At 38.3% G+C, this 26,277-nt stretch overlaps 1 protein-coding gene across 1 annotated transcript in view; it reads left to right on the top strand.

The window, feature by feature from the left end:
- The window catches only part of LOC102291243 (CD166 antigen homolog), a gene marked incomplete at its 5' end in the record, with an annotated part of 26,060 nt that extends 228 nt beyond the window's left edge, over positions 1 to 25,832 (top strand). The window contains 14 exon segments of the mRNA XM_042217072.1: positions 943 to 1,162; positions 3,995 to 4,059; positions 6,085 to 6,172; positions 6,562 to 6,732; positions 8,587 to 8,711; positions 9,821 to 9,953; positions 11,468 to 11,580; positions 11,980 to 12,103; positions 12,493 to 12,617; positions 18,758 to 18,887; positions 19,773 to 19,799; positions 20,569 to 20,680; positions 20,769 to 20,865; positions 23,594 to 25,832. Of these exon segments, the coding sequence (XP_042073006.1) occupies positions 943 to 1,162; positions 3,995 to 4,059; positions 6,085 to 6,172; positions 6,562 to 6,732; positions 8,587 to 8,711; positions 9,821 to 9,953; positions 11,468 to 11,580; positions 11,980 to 12,103; positions 12,493 to 12,617; positions 18,758 to 18,887; positions 19,773 to 19,799; positions 20,569 to 20,680; positions 20,769 to 20,847 (1,512 nt within the window).
- Positions 25,833 to 26,277: the final 445 nt, after the last annotated feature.

Here is a 26,277-nt window from a genome sequence, read left to right as displayed (position 1 = left end):
CATCAAGTGGAAATATGTAAGTACACACTGACATTGAGTTACTTGTGAAGTAAGCAACCAGCTGTGTGAATATCACCATCCAGTCTAAAGCTGGGCATACACTGTGCAATTTTTTTTTCAGTCGCATTATGCAGCTTCTGCTCAAACTGTAGGATTGAATCACAGGGATTAGAAGTTCGTAGGTCACAATGCATGGTCTCACACTATACAGCCCGGTGCTCTGATGCGACCTGTTGTGAAGGCCCACCTTTTAGCACATCCCAGCACACCCACTCACTAAACTCTGAGCCTTCCTTCCTTCATAACACGACCTGAGTGCTCACACTGTGCGTCCATAACATGAAGCTTATAACACAAAATCTGTCTCTCTCTCTCTCCCTCTCTGTCTTTCACTTTACACAGACACACACCACCACCATCAACTTTGCTAAATTGCTAATGAAAAACATTGACCAGCCAGCTGCAATGGAGCAGCAATGTCCATCCAACTCTTTTCACGGTTGTTGTGTGACAAATTGCACAGTGTATGCCCAGCTTAAGGGAATGAATAAAATAAAACGATGAGAGAGTGTCCTGTCTAGGGCAAAACTTTAGGCTTATGTCCATCATAAATCTACAGCTAGTGTCTTCAAGACTTATTTAAAGAAGTCAGATAAATATGGCTCCACTTAATCCACACTGTAATTAAAGAGATTACCTGGCAAAGATGACCTGTTGAATTTTGCATTATGAGTTAGCAGTGTACACCTATTCTAATTAGCACATATGTGATACATTTGTACGTTCTACTTGGAGAATGCTTGAATGAAAGCTTAAATGCATTGTTTAAAATTGTTCTATTTTTGTGCATGTCTATATAAATACGCTTGAAGAATGAAGATTTGTACAGATTTGACAAACCCTGTCTTCTTTGTCTTATTCTTCTGTTGCCTTACACTTTAGGAAAAAGATGATGGCACACCTGGTGATCTGTTAATCAAACAGGCTCACAGTGACCAGGCCACAGTTCAGGCCACAGATGGTTATGCTCAACGGGTCAGCATCAATAGGCACTTCAGCCTGCTCATTACCCAGGCCTCACTCAAAGACCAGAGGACTTTCACCTGCATGGTGGTGTCAGACGCCAACCTCATGGAGTATCCCGTCTCTGTTGTTGTTTACAGTAAGCTTAACTACAATCTTGAATTTTGCTCCTCCCCTTATTTATTCACCAAGGCTGTCTAAACTTTATTTTTGTAAAAACAACAAAAACAAAAAACCAAAGCGAGCTTTTGGTAAAAGTGTGACATAATAATATTTCTAATCTTTTTGCAACTTTAATTCATGTAAAATCCATGGTAATTCATCCTTTCAAATGTCATTTATGCAACAAGAGTCTAACTGAAAGTCTTGTCTTTTTATGTTTACACTCCCAGACAACACAAACACACCTAGCCAGGTAGTCTGCCTTTACAAAAGTGAACAGGTCATTGTAAAGTGTGCATTAAGTTTGGCTGTTAAAAGGGAGTTTACCTTTCCCACTTTGCCGATGTGCTTATTCATGGGGGATCATGTGACTCTTCAGGTGTTCTTGTTTTCTCTGCATTATTGTAGGGGCTTACCTTACAATAAAAAGCACCACAACTTCTGTTGTGATTTGGCACTATATAAATAAAACTGAAATTAATAAAATTTTTAGCACTCAATAATTAACCCAAACCAATTATATTTGTCAAGCTTACTCAATATATAGCAGCTATAAATTAGCTGTTTCAAATGTGTTATCCACTATGGATTTGGCACTTTTGTGGCTTATGTGCTTAAGGAAATACAGTTTGGAATCAAGATTTCTCTTCCCAAAAGTCCTGATGTATCACCAGCTTATGGGTTTTGCAAATTCAACTGTGAAACAGGGCATAAAGATGGAACAGGAGGCAAATTGCAATTGAATTATATAATATTTTCTATTATATGTGATATAATATAAAATATATGTGGGTGTTGGCTCTCTGCGTTATTGTATCACTTCCTGTTACAATGCACAGTAGTATTTTTGTGTAGCCAATTTAAATTTAGACGTGTATGTAGCATGTTATTTCATAGTGTAATCTTCACATGCTTTATCCAAAGTACATTTTCTGCTGACTCACTCGCTAGTTATATTCACAGTATTCATTCAGTGTGTACTTAGAGATTCACTAGCTTAGCTTAGCGACTCGCTAGTAGCATGGCCTGTTCACCTGCTCAATGTGTCAGATGTTTAGCTACTCCTCGGCCTCCTTTAGTAATAATAATACTTGTAATAAATGTAGCTTGTTTACATCTCTGGAGGCCAGGATAATTGAATTGGAGACCAGGCTCTGCACCTTTGAAATACTCCTAGCTACCTACGTCTGATCAAAACATTACCTACAGACTGAATCAAGATCTGCAGGGCCTTGTTGTACTGCTAATTTGGTCAGAGGGCCCGGTGGCGCCAGTGTCCGGCAGCCTCGCCTCTGTCAGTGCGCCCCAGGGTGGCTGTGGCTACAATGTAGCTGCCATCACCAGTGTGTGAATGTGTGTGTGAATGGGTGGATGACTGGTTGTGTAAAGCGCTTTGGGGTCCTTAGGGACTAGTAAAAGCGCTATACAAATACAGGCCATTAATGTCAGACTTGTGGTTCTGAAATGGGAGACAGAGCCTTCAGCTTTCAGACTCCTCTTTGGGGAATCAGCTCCCAGCTTGGATTTATGAGACAGACACCCTCTCTACTTTTTAAATCAGGCTTAAAATTCCTGGATAAGTGGCCTGATTCAGCGATAAAGCACATAGTTAGGCTGGAACAGGTCCTCCTTTAGTAATGCTGCAATAGACCTGGCTTCTCGGGGCTTTCCATGATAAACTGGGCTTTTTTGTCCTCTCACCCCTTTGGACGCATCATGTGTTTAAACACCACTCTGCATTTAATTAAGGAGTTTTCATTATTCTCTTGCCCTCTTCCACAGCATGTCTTTTGTCCTGTCCTCCTCCCCTCACTCCCAACCAATCATGGGAGATAGCCGTCCCTCCCTGAGCCTGGTTCTGCCTGTTAAAAGGGAGTTTTTACCTCCCGTTGTCTTTTCCCGCCTGTCCCATTTGTTTTTTTTTGCCATCAGAATTGTCTAAAGGCCAAGAAAGATGCCCAACGGATTTACTTTACCAAATGGACCATCCCAGCCTTGCCGTATTGGTCTATTTGATTCACCTTTGTTTCTATTGTTTATTTTATTTTATTTCCACCTGCTACACATGGGACAGACATGGCTGGGGTAAAGGAAAGGGAGAAAGAAAGAGAGGTAGGGAAAGAAAAACAGTGGGGAAGAGGAACAGTGATAAAGGGCAAAAAACAGCAAAACAAACAGACAAAAAATACATATATCAATCACCTGGATCACCTGTTGAGAAAGAAAAAAAAGAAAACAAGCAAAAACAAAAGAGACCAATATAATAAACAACATCATCGCAATAATCTATGTGAATATAAAAGTAAATACTAAATATTGAATATTATTGTGCAGCACGTAAGATTGACAGCGCACAGTGTGCTTTGAGGTAGGAGCCAAAAAGGGTGTAGTTTGTGTCTTTGAGCACCCGTGTGTACACCTGTGAGCATGAGCGCGCTTGTATTCAAAAGGTTCCTTCATGTAATGATCTGCTAGAGGGTGTGGGGAGCCATAGCCCTGTCCTCCTGAAGCAGGTATGGAGGAGATCTGGGCTCCAGACATCCAGAGACCCTCAGAGCACAAGAGACCAAGGAAGACCAACGGAAGGGCAACCGTGCCACTCTCTCAAAAAGAGCTGAGGAAAAAGGAAAAACTACCTCCCGTTGTCACCAAAGTGTTTGCTCATTAGTGGTCGTCTGATTGTTGGGGTTTCTTTGTATTATTTTAGGGTCTTTACTTTACAATATTACGGCAACTTTTGTTGTAATTTGATGCAATCTAAAATTTGAATTTAATTCGAAACCTTGATTTTGTCCTTTTGTGTTTGCAGAGAAGCCATCACCAGTGCGGATTATGGACAAAAGTAAATTATTACAGAAAGACAAATTAACAGCAGTAAGTCTCAGTGTTTGTCCATCAGATGTGTCAGGTTGTTCCATGATGCAGCGTGAATTGCGTATACAGAAATGTTTGCAAAATCTAGTCGAGAGAGAGAGAGAGAGAGAGAGAGAGAGAGAATGCAGAAAGCACAAAAGTCAGTCAATGTCTGTTTTGCCATGAAGGTGACTGTAATGAAGGCAGGTTTTGTTGTTGACAGTCACTGTTAGACTGCTCCTTCTGAAGGCCACGTCTAATTTTGTCACAATGTGGTTTTTACTTGTGAAAGTACTAAGAGCTTGCTTCAGCATTATACATGAAATAGTATCAGCTTAGACAAGTCTTTGTGGTTTATACTAGGCTGAAACGAAGCTTTATAACATCTAAAGCAGTGGCATCATTGTAACATTGTATGTGTAAAATTACATTGTCTGTCTTTACAACAGAGACCTTTCATAAGATTTCTTTTTTCAATTTGAAGTGACTTGCTTCTTTGGTTATCGCTAGGCCAGAATGTGCCTGCTCCGCTCACCTCTGCAAAACCATGTTTCACAGAAACCTGTATTTATAAATACAAGTTTCAAAGCAGCTGCCGTATTCTCCTGAACAATAGCTGTCGTGACTTAGACAATACAGCTACATAAGGGCTAGTATAAGAGGACTATAGTCAAAACTAGAAGCGAAGACTTTGTAGAGTGGTTTTTTTGTTTGTTTGTTTGGTTGGGTTTTTTTTGCAAGTTTTAACAGTTTTAACTGTTTTAACATCTCCCTCTGCATATCTGTATATTCCTGAGCTCTATTATCAGCTGTATTATCATTAAAATGGTAGTAAAAACCGAAACAATTGTATACTCCTGTCTTCAGCCCAGCTGCGGAGGCCGCAGCACAACATGCAAGGTTAAAAAAATCGAGATGTGCACAATTAGCCAACACACCACAAAGATTGTGTTGTGCGACACATGAGACACCAAAATCGGTGTGCAAAGTTTCATGCTACCATCTGCACCTACCCTGCAATGAACACCCCATTCTGCAGGCATTAAGTAGTAATTGTTTTTAAGCCGAGATGAGGAAACTTTCATAGCAGATAGTATAAACAACTGAAGTAGGGGAAAAAAGAAATTCCAAGCAGTATTGAATGTGTACGTTACATAAGATGTGACTAATGAAAGGAAAATAAACTGAATAATAAAAATAATAAAAAATGGAAAACTTGGCCCCTACAATCACACTTTCTGTTGTATATGTATGCTGCATTTTGCTGGTATAGCTTTGGTCCACTTGTCCTTGAAGAGGAAGGGGCACTGCAGCTCAGATATTTTTGTTTATCTAGATAACGTTTAACTTCTAGAAATTATGTAGTTAAAAGTTAGATGTTTTCTTGAACTTAACCATGTTCTACTTTTAGCTCCGACCACCATTATTGCAGCAGTAGGAAGGAAATATATTTTGGAATAATGTCTTTTATGCTTTAAGTAGTGTTCTAAAGAACCAAGTAAATATTTAAATGGTGATTTACTAAGGGAGAAACACTACCCAAACCTAACTGCCACTCAGTTAGGTTTGGGTATGAATAAAAATCATGAATAAACTACGATTAACCACAGTTTTTGTTGTTTTGTTTTTTAAAAGCTGAGTTCAGCAACTTACAACTTTTCTGACAAATTTAAGTAAATTAAAAGATCAATCTCAATCTAAAGAAACCTCTGATAACAAAGTTATTAACATTTATCAGTTTGGAAAGGGTTACAAAGCCATTTCTAAGGCTTTGTGACTCCAGTAAACCACAGAGATTATTATTTACAATGGGGAAACCTAGAACGCTGGTGAATCTTCCCAGGAGTGGCTGTGTGATGAATCACATCCACTCCTAAGAAGTCAGAAAGGTCAATCAGAGAGTCCAAGTAAATGTCAGCAGTTGTTAAAATTGCTGTACTTGACATATGACATATCTGTGGGATGTTAATGATCTAAAACCTTTAAGTGTGACAAAAATGCAAGTTGGTGTATAATTGTTTATGTTTTGTTTTCTTTCATTTTTAGGTTGGAACATGTGTTGTGGCAGAAGCAAACCCTCCAGCCACTATCAAGTGGAGAAAAAATGGACAACTTTTGAAAGATGATCAAAAATGTAATGCATTTCTTCCCTTACGGTCACCTGTAAACTATCCAGTTACACTGGGGAAGTTGCTGTCATAGAAACCCCTTTTAGAGGGCATCATATTTATTCAAGAGAATAGCTAAAACGACATATGATAAAATTCATTGCTTACTTGTCAGAAGGAACACAGTAATACATTATAATTATTACATAAATGTTACATAATTTCCTTAGGGATTAATAAAGTATTCTGATTCTGATTAATAGGAAAGTCCTTGACTTTCATTGTCTAAATCAAAGCAATGTTGGAATAGTAACAGCTGACGAAATCTGTGTGTCTTTGACTGTTTGTCTGTCTGTCTGTCTGTCTGTGTGGGTATGTACATGTGTCTGGTGTGGTTGTCATCTTGCCTTTCCAGCTGTTGTGATCACTAACCACTTGAAGCTGGATCCTGACACAGGCCTATCCACCATGCTCTCCACCCTCCAATATGCAGCCACCAAAGAGGATGCTGATGCAATCTTTGCCTGTGAAGCCACACACACACTGATTAATCAGGAGACTGAGCTGGAACCTTTTCCCATTCACTGTGAGTGAAAGGCAGTGCTGACATCTGTCTGTATCACTGTACTACAACTATATGAAATCTGTTTTTTCCATCTTCTCATATAGAGCTACATTGCCACAAAGTAATTTTAATACTTGTATGCTTAAGGTTTTTAGGAAATAAATGGCTAAAATGCTTTCATTGCTGTTAGATAAGATCCAATGAAAATTTTGGAAGAAATTCCGTAGTGTGTAAAACTGCATGCTTCAACTCATGCACCATGTTTTTTAAGAGATTCCCTTCAAAGGTGTGGAACAGGGGCTCTCTCACTGCAGCAAACCAAACTGTGAATTTTAAAATCTGACAAGAGGAAATGTAAAATTCTTTGCATTTCAGGGACGTTTTCTGTCTTAATATTTTTTTTTATTATATACACTACCAGTCAAAAGTTTTAGAACACCAATTCTTTCCAGTTATTTATCACAATGCAAGGCGATTAAGTCCAATGAATAGCTTAAAATGGTAAAAAAGGTAAGTAGAGAACTGCCAGAGGATAAAAAAATACATTATTTATTATTTAAAATAATAGTTATATAATAGTATAATATAATGTAATAGTGGTCGTAGTAAGCAAGTCTCAGTTTCAACTGTGAAGAGAAGACTTCGACCTGCAGGTTTGACTGGACGAGTTACAGCAAGAAAGCCATTGCTAAGACATCAGAATAAGACAAAGAGACTTGCCTGGGCCATGAAACACCACCATTGGACTACTGAAGACTGGAAGAAGGTATTATGGACCGATGAATCAAAATTTAAAATCTTCGGTTCATCATGCAGGATCTTTGTACACCTTCGAATAGGTGAAAGGACTGTCAAACTGTCAAACATGGAGAAGGAAGTGTGATGGTCTGGGGCTGTTTTCCTGGATCCAGGTTCAGTGACTTGTACAGAGTGAGAGGCACCCTGAACTAAAACAGCTACCACAGCATTATGCAGTGCCATGAAATACCCTCTGGTATGCACCTAGTTGGTCAGCGGTTCATCCTACAGCAAGATAATGACCCAAAACGTAAGTCCAAGCTATGCCAGAACTACCTCAGGAAAACAAACCAGATGGTAAGCTTGAAAACATGGAGCGACCAGCACAGTCTACAGACTTAAACCCCATCAAGCTAGTTTGGGATGAACTGGACAGAAGGGTGAAAGCACAGCAACCTACAAGTGCCACACATTTATGGGAATGTCTGCAACAGATATGGAAAGAACTTTCTGAAGAATATTTGATTCTATTGTAGAAAGAATGCCACTGGTCTGTTCAACTGTTATATGTGCCAAAGGTGGCTACTTTTATGACTCCAAAGTTAGAATATATTTTGGTCTATAAATTGATTCCATGATTTCTTTTTCCACTGAATTTGTTTAGTTTTACTATGCTTTCATTTCACCGTGCAATGAGACATTAAACTGCATAATAAAAATTAAAAAAAATTGGAAAAAATGGGGTTTTCTAAAACTTTTGACCAGTGTATAGCTGCCATGTTCAATTTACTTTCAGTTTAGCCACAGATTAATCCTAATTACTGCATTTCTCACCTCTCCTGTCTTTTCTGTTACTGGAATGTTAGATTAGATGGAAGGGGGTTGTTGGATAATTAAGTCCTTGCTGGGACTACATCATGGGAGAATTTTATATTTGTGAATTGCTTTCAGTTCATACCTATCGCTCAGTAGATAAAGTACTGATCAGTCATGTAATAATAATAATAATAATAATAATAATAATAATAATAATAATAATAATTATTTTATTTTATACCAATTAAATGAGTTGAGCCAGTTTGAGAGTTATCTATTCGTCAGTTGGAGGTGTCTTTGAATAATATTTCATATTTACAGATCCATCGGAGCAGGTTACTCTCCAGATTATGTCACAGCCGTCCATAATAGAAGGAGATAATGTGACACTAAAGTGTACTGCTGATGGCAACCCTCCACCTAGATCCTTCTTTTTTCACATTAAGGTGAGCCAGATCCCATTGTTTATCTTGCAGATGAGTAAAAATGTTTCTTGATCCACCAAACGGTCAAAAGAGACTTGGCACTTATGTTCACGTAGAACACAAGATTTTCAGGTTTTGGTGGTCAGAGGACCTCCCAAAATGTGATGATCTCAGGTGGAGTTTTGGTTAGATCATTTTTTGACCACATGTAATAACTGATGATGCCACATTATTTACCCACCTGATAAATTCAAATTTAGTTGAGTTTTTACTGGTGTTATAAAAATCTTGACAGACATAAATATAAACTGCAGCTTGACTGGTTGACATATATTGTACTTAATGCATGCTTAATATGCAGTCACTGACCACTTTATCACATCTGTTCAGCTACTTATTAAGACTAATAACTAATCAGCTAATTTTACAGCAGCAACCTAATGTATTTAAGCATGTAGTTATGATCAAGATGACTTGCTCATGTTTAAACTGAGCGTCAACATGGGGAAGAAAGATGGTTAAAAAGTGTCCTTGAATGTGGCGTTTGATGGTGCCAAAAAGGCTGGTCTAAGTAGTTCAGCAGCACTGTAATTTTCCCACAAAGCCATCTCTAGAATTTACAGAGGATGGTCTAAAAAAGAGAAAGTATACAGTGAGCAACAAATAGCAGCAAATGTCTGTGTGAAGATTCTATGTTGATACCACAGGTTAGAGGATGACCAGAATGCTTCAAGCTGATTGAAGGCAACAGAAACTCAAATAACCACTTATTGTAACCAATGTGCAATGCAAAAGAGCATTTCTGAAAGTGCAACACTACAAACCTTGAAACAGAACAGTATCAACTGTTCAGGCTAGTTGTGTTGGCATAATAGGGGGATATTGTCTTGGTACACTTTTGGCCCCTTAATAGCAAATTGAGCATATTTCAAATGCCACAGCCTAGTTGAGTATTTTTGCACACTATGGCCATTCCTTTATGATGATTAAGGCTTTTCTGTGGTCCAACCTGATACTGTCAAGGTCCAACTAATGAAGTGCCCCGTGAGTGAATGTGGTACTTCTAGTTATTATTGTCTTTTTGTCTGTTTTTTTTAATGGTATTTCTCTTAACTCCTGCTCTTCACCAGGGCACGAAAGTGCTGGTTGAAAATTCGGACAAGTACACTGTAACTGCCATCAACAGAAAGGATACGGGTGAATACAAATGCTCACTGGTTGACAACGAGAAAGTGGAGGCCTCCCAGAACATTGTTGTTAGTTGTGAGTACTTATGAATGACATAACCAGAGCTAAAGCATACTATAACATAACAAAGGACCAAGGACAAATGACTGTGGCCGAACAAACAAAATATAATGTTTCCCACCTGGAGTGAACATTTTTTAATTCCTGTTTATAACAAGGCACTTTGTTTACTGATGCTTTTGGGTTGTGTTTTTTTTTTAAATATGTTTCCAGCTAAAATAATATCCATAAATTTAAAATATTCAGAGGTACAAATTAGCTTAATCTACAGACATACTTAATCATCACTGATTAATTACACTGAATGAGTATGAATATGTTATTCTAGTGTTATTATTGTATCATTATTATTATCATATTATTACACCACACACCCAGCCATCCATGTGATGCAAAAGAAAATATGAATCATCAGATCTGGCCACCTTCTTCCTTTGCTCCATTGTCCATTTCTGATGCTCACGTGCCCGTTGTTGGTGCTTTAGGCGGTGGACATAACCCTAACTGGTTTAGAACCAGAATTAAGTTTTTCAGCAGTTTGGGCTATAGTAGCTTGTCTGCTGGACAAGGTGTAAAAACAGCCACAGCTGAAGTTTAGGTGCTGTTTTAACATTGTCCTCTATGGGCAAGGTGGATGGGGGAGGCTGTGCTTCGGTGACATTTCTTAGAGAGAACCATAAATCTTATCTCAGTGAGGATGACACTGGATGAAAGAGGACAATAGTTTTTCAGACTACTCTCCAGCCTCAGTCTTTACAGTTGGTAATGTCAACATGCAGTAGTGGGAACATTCAATGAAAAATCTAATTCTTCATAAACTTAAACTGTTACTGTTTGAAAACCGTAAAAGATATCAAAACACAGAGTAATACCTGAAAAGTTAAAGGTCTTGGGGCCCATTAAAAGTTTTGCGTTTTTCTCTAGCTCAAAGTATGCTGAAGTAGTTAAGTTTCAATGTAGGGTGGGTTTGAAGAGGATTTATTTAAAAAAAAAAAATCATAAGAAGTTTAAAAGTTACAAAAAAAAGTAATAGCACACCTCACCAGAGGAAGCTGAACATTTTGGTATCAGAACCTTTTTTGTAGCACAAAGTATGTGGAAGTAGTTAAGTGCCAAAAATGTGCAGCAGGATAACAATCATGTGAATGCTTAAGAGAAAGTTGGCAAATGGCGACACGGTGAATGAATACTATGAATATAATTAGAAGGTGAATCAATAGAGAGCGTGCTTTGGATAGCACAGGATGATTACACTGTGAAATAGACGTCATCTATAAGTTTTCAGAAAACAGGTAACAGGAACAGAAAATGACACTTTACCGCAGTGAGAGCCAACACACTGAATCAATGGCAGTTTTTTCCTTTGGCCTAAAACGGCCAAAATGAATGAAACACTGTGCTATCACACTAAAGAACAACAAGTGCTATACCGTGATAAAACAATAAATAAACAGTAAAGAAATAAATTTTTAAAAATTAACAGAATTGAACTTACTTGACTCTTTTTTTTCTGTTGTATGTGTTGCCAGACCTGGACCTAAATCTGAGTCCCACTGGAGAGGTTGTGAAGAACGTTGGGGAAACCCTGTCTGTGAAGATAGAGAAGAGTACCTCAGGTGATGCTAAAGAGTTATGGAAAAAGGTAAGGACTGTGTGAATACATTGTTTTTCAGAAAAGAGGCATTTAAAATATTAAAGTAAATGAAATTGTTTGCAAGAAAAGAAGACATTTTCTAACTGCGTCTTTGTGTAATATGGCTGTATAAACTCCATGTTAGCTTCATGATATTGAATTTCCACTTAAGCTAACATTCCTGTGACCTTGAACAAGAGCAGTGGCTAAAGAGTAGAGAACTATTTGATATCATCTGATTTACATATCTATTACCTGTCCTTGGTAGGGCCACATGCAAAGGCAGCTGAATAAGTAAAACTTAACCAAATTTGGTGATAAGCAAATGTATATTTTGCTGTTTCACTTACATTAGAGTTAAAGGTCCAGATTATTAAAACATTGACTGTATGTGATGCTGCTTTGCAGAATGGAAAGATGGTGAAGAGACCAGAGTTTAGTAATTTGACCTTTGGCGATGCTGGAGACTACATCTGTGAAGTTTCACTGACTGGTCTGACACGACGTCAGAGCTTTCAACTAGTCATAGAAGGTGAGGAAGAATGCAGTCTTCACACACATTGATACTTGGCAGGACCACTTGGCTTCATATTTTAATACACAATACTGGGGTCGCTGTAGCTCAGGTAGTAGAGCAGGTCACCTACTAAATGGAGGGTTGGTGGTTCGATCCCAGTCTACTGTTGATGTTATTGTCACTGAACTTATAGCTTTGAGGCTTCTTTCATAAATTCTCTTGAACTTTATACCCGATGCACCTTCACTGTAAGATTTACAAGGGCATAACAACTCAACAATGTTTAGTTTGGTTGTCTGAAAAAAAAAAACTATATGTTGTAATATTTTGTAAATTCAATTATGTTGCATGGTCTGATGCCAAAGATAATAATGTAAAAAAGAAAAATAATGTGTTTGTATCAGGAAAGCCTCGGATCACCAACCTTACTAAATATCGTGCTGCTGATGGCAAAGACACAGTCCTAACCTGTGAAGCTGAAGGAGTACCAAAACCCCAGTTCCAGTGGAGCGTCAATAACCCAATAAAGGTAAGTGTTGTCATCGTGTTTTAGTACCTTAAACACATGTCCAGTTAGACAATGGAGAGAGTATCAAAGGGTGGGTCGATCCCTGGCTGCTCCAGTTTATGCAGCTGTAAGATAAAAGGAATAGAAAAGTAGCTTGTATGAACTCCTACCAGAATGATTTTGCTCGATGGGTTTACTGTCAGATTTATTTACAACAGCTTTTGCTGCACAAAGTGCTTTACAAACTAAAAAGGAACTAAATAAGGCACATGCATGACAATGATACAATAAAAATATAAGATCGAAAGAAAAATACAATAAGATAATAAAAACAACTAGAAAGCGAAAATTTCTGAAGAAATTTTAAGTGTGCCTATGCCGCCGCTAATCAGTATAGTTTGCCATTCAAACGGCTACAGAGAGCAAAACTCAGCAGAGCAGCCATTCTCCACCATTAACTATGGTAAAACCAAACACCGCTCGCGCCTCACAGATGACAGCTTACAGTTTTGTGTAAAGATGAGGTGACTTCGTACAGCCCCAATTTGTAGACGCTGTGCGCAGAGGTTCATAAGCAGACCCGACAATGTTTGCATGAACACACTTTGAAGCATTACGTTATGGACCACTTTTCACACATAGTTGCTGTACCCACACAGCCGGCTGTAGCTTTTCATCTCACAGCCCGACACATACAAAAAAAAAAAAAGCAGAGAGAGCACAGACTTTACACCTGAGAGGCGTGATTGCAGATGCCGCTGAGGTGGGTCCACCTCCCCTGCAGCGGCACTGCAGACCACGCCCTGCCACACACATCAAACACGTAAAATAAATATTTATGCACTTTTCATTCACTTTTTGTTTTTTGTTATTTTTACACAGTGTTCTGAATGATTAACAATGGTCTACAGCCAATCTTGTGTATTATTATACAAACGTTGGTTGTAAGATTCAGATAACTATTTAATAAAAGCTAAATATTTTATATGAGAGTAAGAAAGAAAAGTATATCTTTGTCTCATACTCTCATCAGACAATACATGAACCTCTCAATAAACAAAATATATGCTCGGCTTAAATGACAAACCGCTATTTTACACAGTGGAACACTTATTTTTAAACAAAACCAATGCAGTTCGCCACTGACAGTGCTTACCTTTGCACATCACAGTAAACACTGAACCAAGATGGCGCCCACGCGAACGAGAAATCTGAACTATGGTGTCCTGCAGAGGACAAATGGTCAAAATTGCTAAAATTTACAACATATATGCAGCTCAACAGCGACACCTTGTGACTTATTCCAGCTTCACATAGCTCGAATCAGTTCCGACACTCATCTGATCAAGCATAAAGTCCGCAGCAACAAGGTCAATGAGACAGGTGCAGACAGGTGCGGGTGGGTGAGCCACCCAGCGGCACACGCTGGGCAGCAGCGGCTGCCAGTGCGCCATGCGTGAAAGCTAGTGGGATAGTCACCGGCTGTTGAGTCGCCCAGCAGTACGCAGTGCGCTAGCAGTACTGTAGTTACTTGATAGGACTCGATAAGCAGTTTGATACACCCACCTGCTAAAAGGGGCTGTATAGTTCATCAGTAACTTAGCAGTGTAAAAACTGCGTCTACTCCGCTACGTTATGAACTTAGAACGAAAATATAACCTAAACTGTTATATCTGACCATGAGGCAAACGTTACGAAATTCAGTTCACACCGTTCTGCATGGTTTCCATCACGATTGAGCCGAGCCACCGTGATCGCTTCCGCATACAGGGAGAGCATATCGGTGAAGGATAGAGCCACCGGTAACAACTCATTTCCACAGACCACTATGAGCTAGCTAGCGACGTAGGAGCACAACATATCGTTCATTGATTTGACAAACGACAGAATTTGCGTTACACACTCTTCATGTATCTTAAAGTTTACTGTACTAGAACAATAAGGGTACAAGATGAACCACAAATTAGTGTGCAAACACACAAAGTGTTAGCATTTCGTGTTCCCATATGAGGCAAAAACTTGCATTAAAATATTCATACTTAAAAAACTATACAAGTAATAAACACCAAAAGTCATAGCTACTCATTCCTGATCCAGCCGCACAAAATGATATAACATTATGAAGCTTGTGTCAAAACTGTGGGATGAGTTACGGTCCAAAATTTCAGGCGGAAAAAGGAAAATAATAATATATAAACCGAATAGTAAAAGTTCTTGATAGAACTTATAATTCTGAAGAAATTTTAAGTGTGCCTATGCCGCCGCTAATCAGTATAGTTTGCCATTCAAACGGCTACAGAGAGCAAAACTCAGCAGAGCAGCCATTCTCCACCATAACTATGGTAAAACCAAACACCGCTCGCGCCTCACAGATGACAGCTTACAGTTTTGTGTAAAGATGAGGTGACTTCGTACAGCCCCAATTTGTAGACGCTGTGCGCAGAGGTTCATAAGCAGACCCGACAATGTTTGCATGAACACACTTTGAAGCATTACGTTATGGACCACTTTTCACACATAGTTGCTGTACCCACACAGCCGGCTGTAGCTTTTCATCTCACAGCCCGACACATACACAAAAAAAAAAAAAAAAAAAGCAGAGAGAGCACAGACTTTACACCTGAGAGGCGTGATTGCAGATGCCGCTGAGGTGGGTCCACCTCCCCTGCAGCGGCACTGCAGACCACGCCCTGCCACACACATCAAACACGTAAAATAAATATTTATGCACTTTTCATTCACTTTTTGTTTTTTGTTATTTTTACACAGTGTTCTGAATGATTAACAATGGTCTACAGCCAATCTTGTGTATTATTATACAAACGTTTGGTTGTAAGATTCAGATAACTATTTAATAAAAGCTAAATATTTTATATGAGAGTAAGAAAGAAAAGTATATCTTTGTCTCATACTCTCATCAGACAATACATGAACCTCTCAATAAACAAAATATATGCTCGGCTTAAATGACAAACCGCTATTTTACACAGTGGAACACTTATTTTTAAACAAAACCAATGCAGTTCGCCACTGACAGTGCTTACCTTTGCACATCACAGTAAACACTGAACCAAGATGGCGCCCACGCGAACGAGAAATCTGAACTATGGTGTCCTGCAGAGGACAAATGGTCAAAATTGCTAAAATTTACAACATATATGCAGCTCAACAGCGACACCTTGTGACTTATTCCAGATCTATATCGTCACTGTCAGTCACCGACACTATACGAATCACCATATAAGTCCGAGCACCAATCATCAGAAGCAGACACGACAGCTGACGCTGGGTGCAGCACAGCCGGAGCCAGCCCTGCACCAACCCTAGCCGCTGCCTGCGGTGAAGAGCTAGCGCTGGGTATAGTAGCGCTGGGTTCGCCAGTCGTACACAGCTATCGCTAGCAGACATGAGATATTTTGATAATGGCTTGATAACGACAGATATAGTTCACCACATCTGCCTAATAAGCTCATAAATTCAACATCAAACTCGCGTGATAAAACTCCGCGTCAGTACCGTACATTATAACTAGCACACAATACTACTAACTCGTTTATAGCCATAGATGCGAAACGTCAGAAACAGTTCACAGCCCTTCTGCATGGTTTCTTATAGAGAGCTCTTACACCATCACTGTCTTCCCGCAACGAGGGGATATACGTAACGGTAGCAGCCACAAACAACTCAGTATTTCCACATAAATATGCCGAGTAGCTAGCGGCGAACTAGTAGGCAGCAGAACATTAACGCTAATAGTGACACACAATATTGACGTTACACACCACTCTCCCGAAATATCTAAGTTTCTTGTGACTGAAAATAAGGATCCTGTGGCCAAAACCAATTAAGTTGCAAACACACCCGTTAATTCATTTCGTTTTCCCATATGAGGCAAAAACTTGCATTAAAATATTCATACTTAAAAAACTATACAAGTAATAAACACCAAAAGTCATAGCTACTCATTCCTGATCCAGCCGCACAAAATGATATAACATTTATGAAGCTTGTGTCAAAACTGTGGGATGAGTTACGGTCCAAAATTTCAGGCGGAAAAAGGAAAATAATAATAATAAATCCGAGCAATAGTAATAAGTGTGCCTTTTGGCATAGGCACACTTAACTAAGAACAACAATGACTCGAGGCTATTAAAGCAAACAAAACATTGTTCAAGTAACATGTGCTAGAGGCCAGTCCAAAAAAATGTGTCTTCAGTAGAGATTTAAAATTTTCCGGTGTTTGTGAGTCTGGGACCTGCCACAGAGAAGTCTCTGTTGCTACAAGATTTAAGTTTAGACCTTGAAGTGGATAACATGTAGTCGAAACACGTTCAGAGACATTAGTTGGAAGGTATGGCTTTACCTTGGCTAGCTGTCTGAGATGGGTAAAGCTACTTGACTAGTGACTACTGAACTCAACTGCCTACACAGTTTAAAGGAACCATGAAAGTACACATCAAGGTTTTTAACATTTGTCTTACAATGAGCAGATAAAGGGCCCAGAGTACTGTCGATATTTACTAACAGAGATGCCAAAAATAACCATTTCTGTTTGGTTTTCATTTAGTTTTAAAAGATTTAAGGACATCCACTGTTTAGCGTCTTTAAGGCAATTAGTCTCTTCAAGTCATCTGCAAAACAGTAAAATAAAAGGTTATACTATGAAAAAATAGACCCCAGTGACAACATACCAAACAAACAAGGCTGGACCCAAAATTGACCCTTAATTCACCCATAATTAAGAGGGGCTTTTTTTGAGCCATGTTCATATAAAAGGTCCTTCCAAATAAGTATGACTGAAACAACTGAAGAACAGATCCTTTAAGGAGGATATCATGGTCAACTGTGTCAAAGGCTGCTGCCAGGTCCAACCACAAGAGGGCAGCAGGTCTGCCAGAACCCACAGTTAATAGAATATCATTAAAAACCCCTAAAAGTGCTTTCTCAGTGCCGTGTAGTAATCTAAAACCAGATTGAAAAATTTCAGAGATCCCATTAAGCCTGCAACTGTGAGTAGACCAATTTCTCTAAAACATTTGAAAGAAAGGGGTGCTTTGAAATTGGCCTGTAGTTAGCCAGAACAGTTGGGCCCAGACTGTGTTTTTTTTTTTAAAAGGGGCTCACCTATAGCGTCTTTAAAACATGATAGGGAACAACCTGTAACAAGGCCAGTGTTAATTAATCTCTGGATATAAAGGCCAGTAATATCAAAAATATTTTTAGTACACTTAAAAATTAATTTAAAATATCAGAAAATCCTTGATGCTTTCACAGCTTAAGTTAATTATCCCAGGATCAAGAAATGCGACACAAAATTGACACACTATTAAACCATTAGGTGCTCGTCTTTTAGGTGCTGATCAAACTTAAGAAAAGTTCTGGTCATAAAATCTGAAAACTCTTGGATAAAGTGCTTATAATTGTGCAAAGGCGCAGGACTATTCAGGTGTAGCTCAAAAAGCTGGATTTCGAAACTTGAGAATGAATAATCCTGCACTGCTTTATGGCAACTGAAATGGGTGTTGAACACTATAGCTAAACCAGCACCACTAGGTCTGAGGGAGGCTGAAGAATGAGCTGGAGGAAGAAAAAGCAACAGACTTGTCACGTAGAAGCCAAGTTTCTGTCAAAAATGGAAAATCCAGCTGCTGCGACTTTAAGTCATTTAATACAAACATCTTGTTTGCTGGTGAGCTAGCATTTAATAGAGCCGGGAAGGGTGCAGACGTTAAAGTATGAGCAAGGGTGCGAAGATTTGTGGGATACATGCTACGTCCAGAGGACCGAAGCTGCTTAGGAAAACGCGACACAAAAGTGACACACTATTAAATCGTAGTGTGGACCAGCTGATCCAATGGCGTGGGATCTCTAGGGGCAACAGGCAGAATCCATCTAATAGTGTACTCATCTGGTCTAGTTCCATAAGAAGCACAGAGATGAGCCCTGATTCTGGCGAGTGTACTAGCCAGCTTTTCCCGTTTCCTTGGGTGCTTCTTCCAGTGTGTAGCATAAGGACATGAGGATCCTAGGACATTTTGAGATATTATATATTGAAAGGAAGAGAACTAACATCATGACACCATTATGTAACTGACAAAGAACATAGAAAATATCCTGTAGAATAGTTAAGCCAATACAATGTGTGTCCTGTGTGCCTTCAGGAGGAGAGCTCCTACATCAATGGCAAAGTGATTCATAAAATCACCATAGTCCCCAAGGAGAACTTGACTATCACTTGCACTGTCAGTAACCGCCTGGGACAACATGCCGAGACAATCAGCGTTTCCTCTGGTAAGTTAATGCTGTGAACTACTTAGTTGGTTGGCTTTATTTTATACAGACGTGAGGAGTGAGAGAGGTGTGATAATTCTGTGCAGTGGATAACTAAAGTCAAACAGGTTTGAACAGACATCTTCTCAATATCTTTTAAATTCCAGTACTGTAATGCTGCTTGAAGAGAATCTATCAGTCTGTACTAGCCTAATTAGGCAGCATTTATAATCCAATACCAGCTAAAATTCAAGCTGGTCCTGATCTCTTACTGATGTGTGATGTGCTTCTTAATCAAAAGTAGTGTATTTCAATCTATACCTTTGTAATGAATACAAGACATCAGATTTAATGTTCTTATTGTTTAATTATGAAGCTATATCTATATACAAGAAATAAAAGACCTGAAAAGTCAATAGATATATTCAAGAAAATATTCGATTAACAATCAAAAGCAAATATGATTGATTGGAAAATATTAATACAGCTGCAAAACATTCTACAGTTTTGTTATCTATCTTATGCATTAAATATTTAAAGTTGTATTTTTATTTGCACCACCCATGTCCTTCAATGTGAAACTTTAATGTTTTCCTTTCTTTGAGAGTATGGTCAATTCCTTTATTTAAATGTAAATTTCTACAAGTTATTTAGATCTGTTATCAACCGTAGTTATTTGCTGATTTAAACTACTACAGAATGTGTTTATATAAAACTTGCACTTACAATTAGTGGAAAAATCTTTGATTTCCTATTCTGAGACTACATTTGGCCAGCCCTGTCTCCGTTTACATCAGTGCAGAATTTTGTTTGGCTTTAAGAAGAGTGTTTAGACAAATGGTGTTGGTCTGTTTTATTTAATTTCTTTTCTTTATTTAGTTCTGATATATTCATTTTTCATTTCAGTTTTTAAGGAGGAAAATAAAGGAAGAGGTAAGTGATTTTGATTTTCTGTGCTATTACCTAATTTGACTTTCTTGAAATACATAAGAAATTATACATAATTGCAAGTTTAACTGCTCAATGTGGGTTCTGTGATTAAGCCTGGGCATGGGAACCATGCCCAGGCTTAATCATCCAATTTAGGGTCAAGGGGGTCCTTGTCACATGTATTATAGGGCAAATGGTAAACAGGTGTCCAGTCAATCACAGAAAGAGAGACAACCATTCATGCCTATGGCCAGTTTATAATAGCAAATTAACTATCCCATCGCTTTTGGCTATGGCAGAAGGATTTGAATTCAGGGCCTACATGCTATGTGGCAACAGTGCTAACTGCTGCAGTGCTAACTACTGCACTGTGTTGCTGGTTATATTATAAGATGCCTATTCTTTTCTATTCATTATTCCCTTAATATATAATGCATCTTTAGGCTTTAGTGCTTTGGTGTTATGAAATGCAACATTCCACTGTGCACTGCCATTATTGCCGTCTTGCAATCTAAACAGATTGTTTCATGTCACTAAAGTAAATGTGAACAAATCTCAGAATTCTAAGCATTGCATAAAACAGTAGACCTATCTGATAAAATTGCATTGCTTGAGCAAAGAGGATCTCTGTAGTTCAAGAATCATTGTGAATATGCTAAAGAAGACACATTATGTAGTTTTATCACAGCTCAACTTGTTTGTGTGTGCATGTGAGCGTATGTGTGGGCATATGATAATTTTAAGCTGAAGCTGTTTGGTGCTGTGTTTACAGGATCTCGAGAAGATCGGGACCAAGCAAAGCTCATAGGGGGTGTTGTGGCAGGGCTCGTCCTAGTTGGTATTACAGTGGGACTCATCTGCTGGCTCTGCAGTAAGAAATCAAGGTATTGCCCACAGTGCAGTGACTCACAGGGCAGGGTCAAAGTCATTCTGTAGGTGCATCATAATTTTATATTCCTATTTTCACCACAGACAAGGAACCTGGAAAACCAAGGAGGAAATAAATAGATCTCATGAAAATGAGAAACTAACGCCCATTGACTGTGTTTAAAAGGCACTAGCTGAAGAGGTAAGCATTTGGTTGTGGAAAGCACATGTGCAGTCAGTTTTAAAGGTAAATGGTTAAATTAAAACCTAGTACAATTCCATTCCATGTCTCATTTCTTTAGGTTTCTCTAAGTTTGGCCATCTGCCCTATCATTTTATCTTAGGAGGTGGATGATGGACAAATAGCTTTTGAAAATTTCCCAAGCTAAACTGAGCAAGGAATTTTAAACATGCTTTTGCAAACACCCTAGTTTTATTTTGGATGCTTGCATATTTTACTTTTCATGAAAGCGAGAAACTACCAGGGTCAAAATTATTAGCCTCCCTTATGTTCATAGCTACGTCCTTTCTGACTGCTAACACCGTGCAGTCATTTGCAGTTTTCACCAAGTCTCACACATGTCTCCTGAGCAATCCCAGGCTGTTCTGCTTTGAATTTCTCAAGCTCCTCCACATTTGATGTTCTTACATAGCGGACCTTGGTTCAGAGTTTTAATGGGATTCAAGTAGCAGCTTTGTGCAGGCAGACAGAAACATTCGCTTTGGTCTTCTGGATGTAGTTCTTCAGTAGGAGCGACGTACGTTTTCAGTCGTTGTTGTGTTAGAAAAAAACCAATGACCAGGACCCAGTTTTGCTACTAACTGCTTTAGGTTTCTTTCAAAATTTTAACATATCCCTCTCTCTTGAAAAATGAGATTTTCAATCTCAATGAGATTTTTTTACTTAGATAAATAAAGGACTAATAAAATAAAAATTCCCAGTGATTCCTTCCACCTTTAATAAGATTAGCAGTTTTGTTTACATTATCAAGGACAAAGGATTGCAGATCCACTGCACAGCCAACTCTATTGAGAACTATGTGCTTGCTATGTGGTCTTGTATACATGTTCAGAGGTTTATATGTGAAGACCTATTCACACGGGTTAGTTGCTGTATCCCACCCTCCCAAGGTGTGTGTCATAGGTAACATAAGTGAATTAGATATGGAATAAAATACATCATATATATAGTCCTTACTGTCTTTTGCATCGCTAGAACTGGGAAAAAAAGATAAACTTTACAAATGAACTTACAGACTACTTTAATAGTACAGTTTAGAGTCAAATATTCAGTCTGTTACTGTTCTTATTGTCTTTCCTTAGGGATTAATAAATTAACCTGATTGCCTGTTCTGATTGGAGAAACACATTGGAGAAAATATCTGCTTCCTCAAAAACAATTAATCCCTAAGGACATTATGTGGTTACAGTGTCTTCAAGAAAATTAGACTGCATTAAATTAAATAATACAATATATTACAAAGTTATGAGAAATAGCTCTAATGTATACAAATAGCTCAATTATAAATATCCAGAAAATTACAAAGATATATATATATGTCAATTAATATAGATTGACATTTTATTTTCTTATTTTCACTGTAAATAAAACACATGTAACTATTGCACTGTGTACTATGAATTAGATGGAGTAGTAGATTTGGGTAATCTCAGTCTCTCATTGAACATGCTCCTCTCTGACACTGCCTTAAGGGAGTCTGGAGAGACAAATGTTGCAGGTTTTTATTGCTGGACATGGTGCTTACTGGGTCCAAGGCAGCTACCTGGGCATGGTTGCTGGCCTGCTTCCTTTAGGGTTGTGGCCTGCGGTGCCCTCTTCGTGTTGCACTGGGGGCTCATTTAAAATAAATAAATAAATAAAGTTGCATTATTTACAATACATACTGAAAAATAACTAATCTAGGTCTTCTAGATGCAGAAAACGTGGTCACACAACAATACACAGTGCATATATCACAGCAGTGGCTTGTGCTATGGCTCAATAACATTTTTTTTAATCTGGAAGGATTAATCATACTGACCTTAGTAATTTCTTTTCTAAAATAATGCTGCTGCTGTTGTGTGCCAATAGAAATACTTTCTTTTCTCAAGAAACTATTATTTTTAGAATTGCTATGTTGGTATGTTTGTAGTTTAGATCTTGGTTCTAAATGTTTTTCTGACTGCTGAGTAGTTACAAAAAAAAGAGACTGAATTGATCAGGAGCGTTTGAATATTTGTTTGCTTTCAGAGGTTAGATCTGATTCAGCAAAACAAAATAGTTATATAAATCTGGATTTGCTGAATCAGACCTCAGTCCATCCTTGTGATATATTAAATTCAATTCAGTTTAAGTACTAACTAAAATAAATTGATATAATATTAAATAGATATTTAATATTCCATGTAAAAATATTACATTCACATGAGTAAGCACTTTTGCAAAAGTGGGAAGGAAAAACTCCCTTTTAACAAGAAGGCATCTCTGGCAGAACCAGGCTCATGGAGGGGCGGACTGCCATGATTGGTTGTGTCTCATATTGGAACTTCTGGTTTAGATAGCTCTACGTCTGTGAATCATTGTCCACGATAGGGATTTAAATCAAATCCGTTCACTGTTGTGCTCTCTAAGACTGTGAGTTTGGAAAAAGTGTTGGTAGCATTAGCATCCTCCTGTGCCTAAGTGAGAAAGAGTGACAGGAAAGCTGCAGTAAAGAAATGATGTCTTACTGTTGTCTGTGTAAATCGGTTGGATATTCTTCTGTCAACTAAGCTTCTGTGTGTAAGCTTCTACTTTTTTTTTTGTGGATCTGTGCAGACAAATATAAATTTTGATGTACCTCTACATCATTTGCAGTCATCATTACTAAAATACATGTTCATCATATTTCAGTTTTGGCTGGCTTGACACGTTTCTCCCATTACTTTAGGTTATTGCTGCACGACACTACCAACTGGTCATCTGCTGTGAGCTTGAAACTTTGTTTATACTATAAAACTATTTGTTTCTACCTACTTTTGTTTGAACAATTGAATTCTGACAACCAGCCCAACACCAACAGAACACCTGTTGGTGTCCTTCTGCTCTATGGATTTCTCCTTTGGTTGCTACCTACCCATAAATGGTTTCAGAAGGATTACACTAAAGAGACCCGCTACAATCGACTAGCTCTGGATCTTTTTCAGCTCAGCCAGAAAATAGCCACGCTGGAAAGTTGGATTTCCATCCTTCACCAAAGATGGGAGAATGAACTGCTGCTGGACTCCCTGGAAAAACCCACCCTGTGTCAACCCACCAATACTTCTGTCACTCCCTGCAATTGTTCATCTGTCAAAACAAAAACACAAATTAATTCATCAATAAGCGGCATGTCAGCACAGCTGATACATTCATCAGGGAATTTTCAAAGTGTACATTACCATTCCTGTTATCCTGTGATGAAATGATGGACAACTTCTCTAATACAATTGCTCATGTTATTGAGATTATTGCTCCTGTAAAAACTATTGATATATATGGTCCACCAAAAGTACCCTGGAAAAATAGTGAAAGATGGCAAAAAACACTGCAGGAGAGTTGAGAGAAAATAAACTACAAATTAATTAATTTAGAAATCTATGAAAAATGCGCTATACTGCTAGAATAATTAAATTAACCAGAAAATCCTATGTCTCCCAAGTGATCAACAATAACCAGTCTAATTCTGCTTTTTTTTTCATCCACTGATGAAGTATTTTATCCCTCCAAAACCATGCTAACTGAATTTCCTTCAGTAAATGAGTGTGATGAAATTAAATCATTTTCTAAATATGATAAACGGCTCTCTCCACTCTGGTAAGCAAGCGTTCTGGTGACAGTGGGAAGGAAAAACTACCTTTTAACATTCAGAAACCTCCAGCCGAACCAGGCTCAGGGAGGGGCGACCATTTGCCTGAACTGGTTGGGGGTGAAGGGAGGCGACAGGATAAATGCTATGAAGAGAGTCTGAAATTACTAATAACTAAAAATTAAATGCAGAGTTGTGTATTAACACACAGTAAATAAAAAAGGTGACTGAAGAGGAAACACTATGTGCATAATGGGAATTCCCCAGCAACCTAGACCTATTGCAGTCTGAGGCCTCAGATCCAGCCCTAACTATATGCTTTACAAAAAGGAAAGTTTGAAGCCTAATCTTAAAAGTAGAGATGGCATCTGTCTCCTGAATCCAAACTGGAAGCTGGTTCCATAGAAGAGGGGCCTGAAAACTGAAGGCTCTGCCTTTCATTCTACTTTTAAATACTCTAAGAACCACATCCACAGTCTGAAGGCTATTTTACACTGAATGTGCTGCATAAAAACAACAGAAAATTCAGGTTTTTCTGGATCCAAATTTGTTGTGGAACCTTGGCATAATTTTGGATAGGGATCTCAATTTTGATAATGCTGTTTCCAGAATCAGATCTGAGTATGCTTAAGGTGCTTTTAGGTACTGGGGTCCTCTTCTTTGGAACAAGCTACCTGCTCACCTGATCAGTTACATCTGTGTGTAAATTCAAAATAAGACTTAATCATTGTAGGCCTGTGTAAATAAAGAGGTTTTAAGTGTTATTTTGTTTTGCTTCATTCAGTTTTGTTTTATTCTGTTTAGCCAATTTATTTATTTTTTTACTGTGTGAAGGCATTGTAAACCTACTGTTTAATGTGTCCTTATTTTCTGTGTTAACAAATAGTTCATGTAATGAAATGTAGCAGCCTGGGATCGAACCATAAGTCTTCCAATTAGGAGATGACCTACTTCCACAGACACCCCAAAATATGCTTTTAGTTTGAATAAGCCTATTTTTTGCAGACTTGGACCCAACTGGGTCTTGGCTCAAATCAGAACAGATTTGGACTGAAGGTGGGGACAGCAACTGAACACTGGAGGGGGGAAAGATGAGAACTACAACCAAATGCAGCCAAATGCCTCAGCAGTGTGGGCTAGACCCAGCTCACTCATCTTGCATGTACTTCCTTATTTTTTTTCTTTTTCTATGTGTATAATTATTTTTATTTTCATTTAGTTCAGTTATTTATATTTAGTTATATATATTTTCCCATTTGAAGTGAACTAGCATGTAAGAATTTCATTGCTGAGCGTAACCACTGTTTTCCAGTGTATGTGACAATAAACTATTAATTCTTGATGGAGGAGGATTTTAACTTGTTTAACTGACTGACTTGACTTCTTCTGGCTTTGACATTACATGGAAGGACACTACAAGAAGATGGACTGAAATCTGCAGTTTTCTTCCCACATCTTTGGAGTGAACAATGAATCTACGAAGAAGCCATTAAAAGTCGTTATTTTTTACAATTACTTTGAATAATTATAATGTTTTAAGGCTGTAAAACCCCTCACTACACACTTTATACGCTTTTCTCAGACAGGCATGAACATTTTCACATTTTTCTCTCTTGTTTAAACACTCTCAAAGTTCAAACCTTCGTAGAAAAATAAGTCCAGTATTATAGAATGAAACCAGGGGCAATTCTAGGATCAGAGCTGTTCCTTCCTGGAATAAAAAAACATACATATCCTAATCTTAATTACTGGGGGTGGATAATGAATGATGCTCATAGTGAGTAAAA

The sequence above is a fragment of the Haplochromis burtoni genome, unplaced genomic scaffold (genome assembly GCF_018398535.1).
Source record: "Haplochromis burtoni strain Fernald_Lab_line unplaced genomic scaffold, NCSU_Asbu1 Contig_1571, whole genome shotgun sequence".
Taxonomy (NCBI): Eukaryota; Metazoa; Chordata; class Actinopteri; order Cichliformes; family Cichlidae; genus Haplochromis; species Haplochromis burtoni.
Note: the sequence above shows the minus strand (reverse complement) of the source record. Positions and strands in the feature narration are given on the sequence as shown.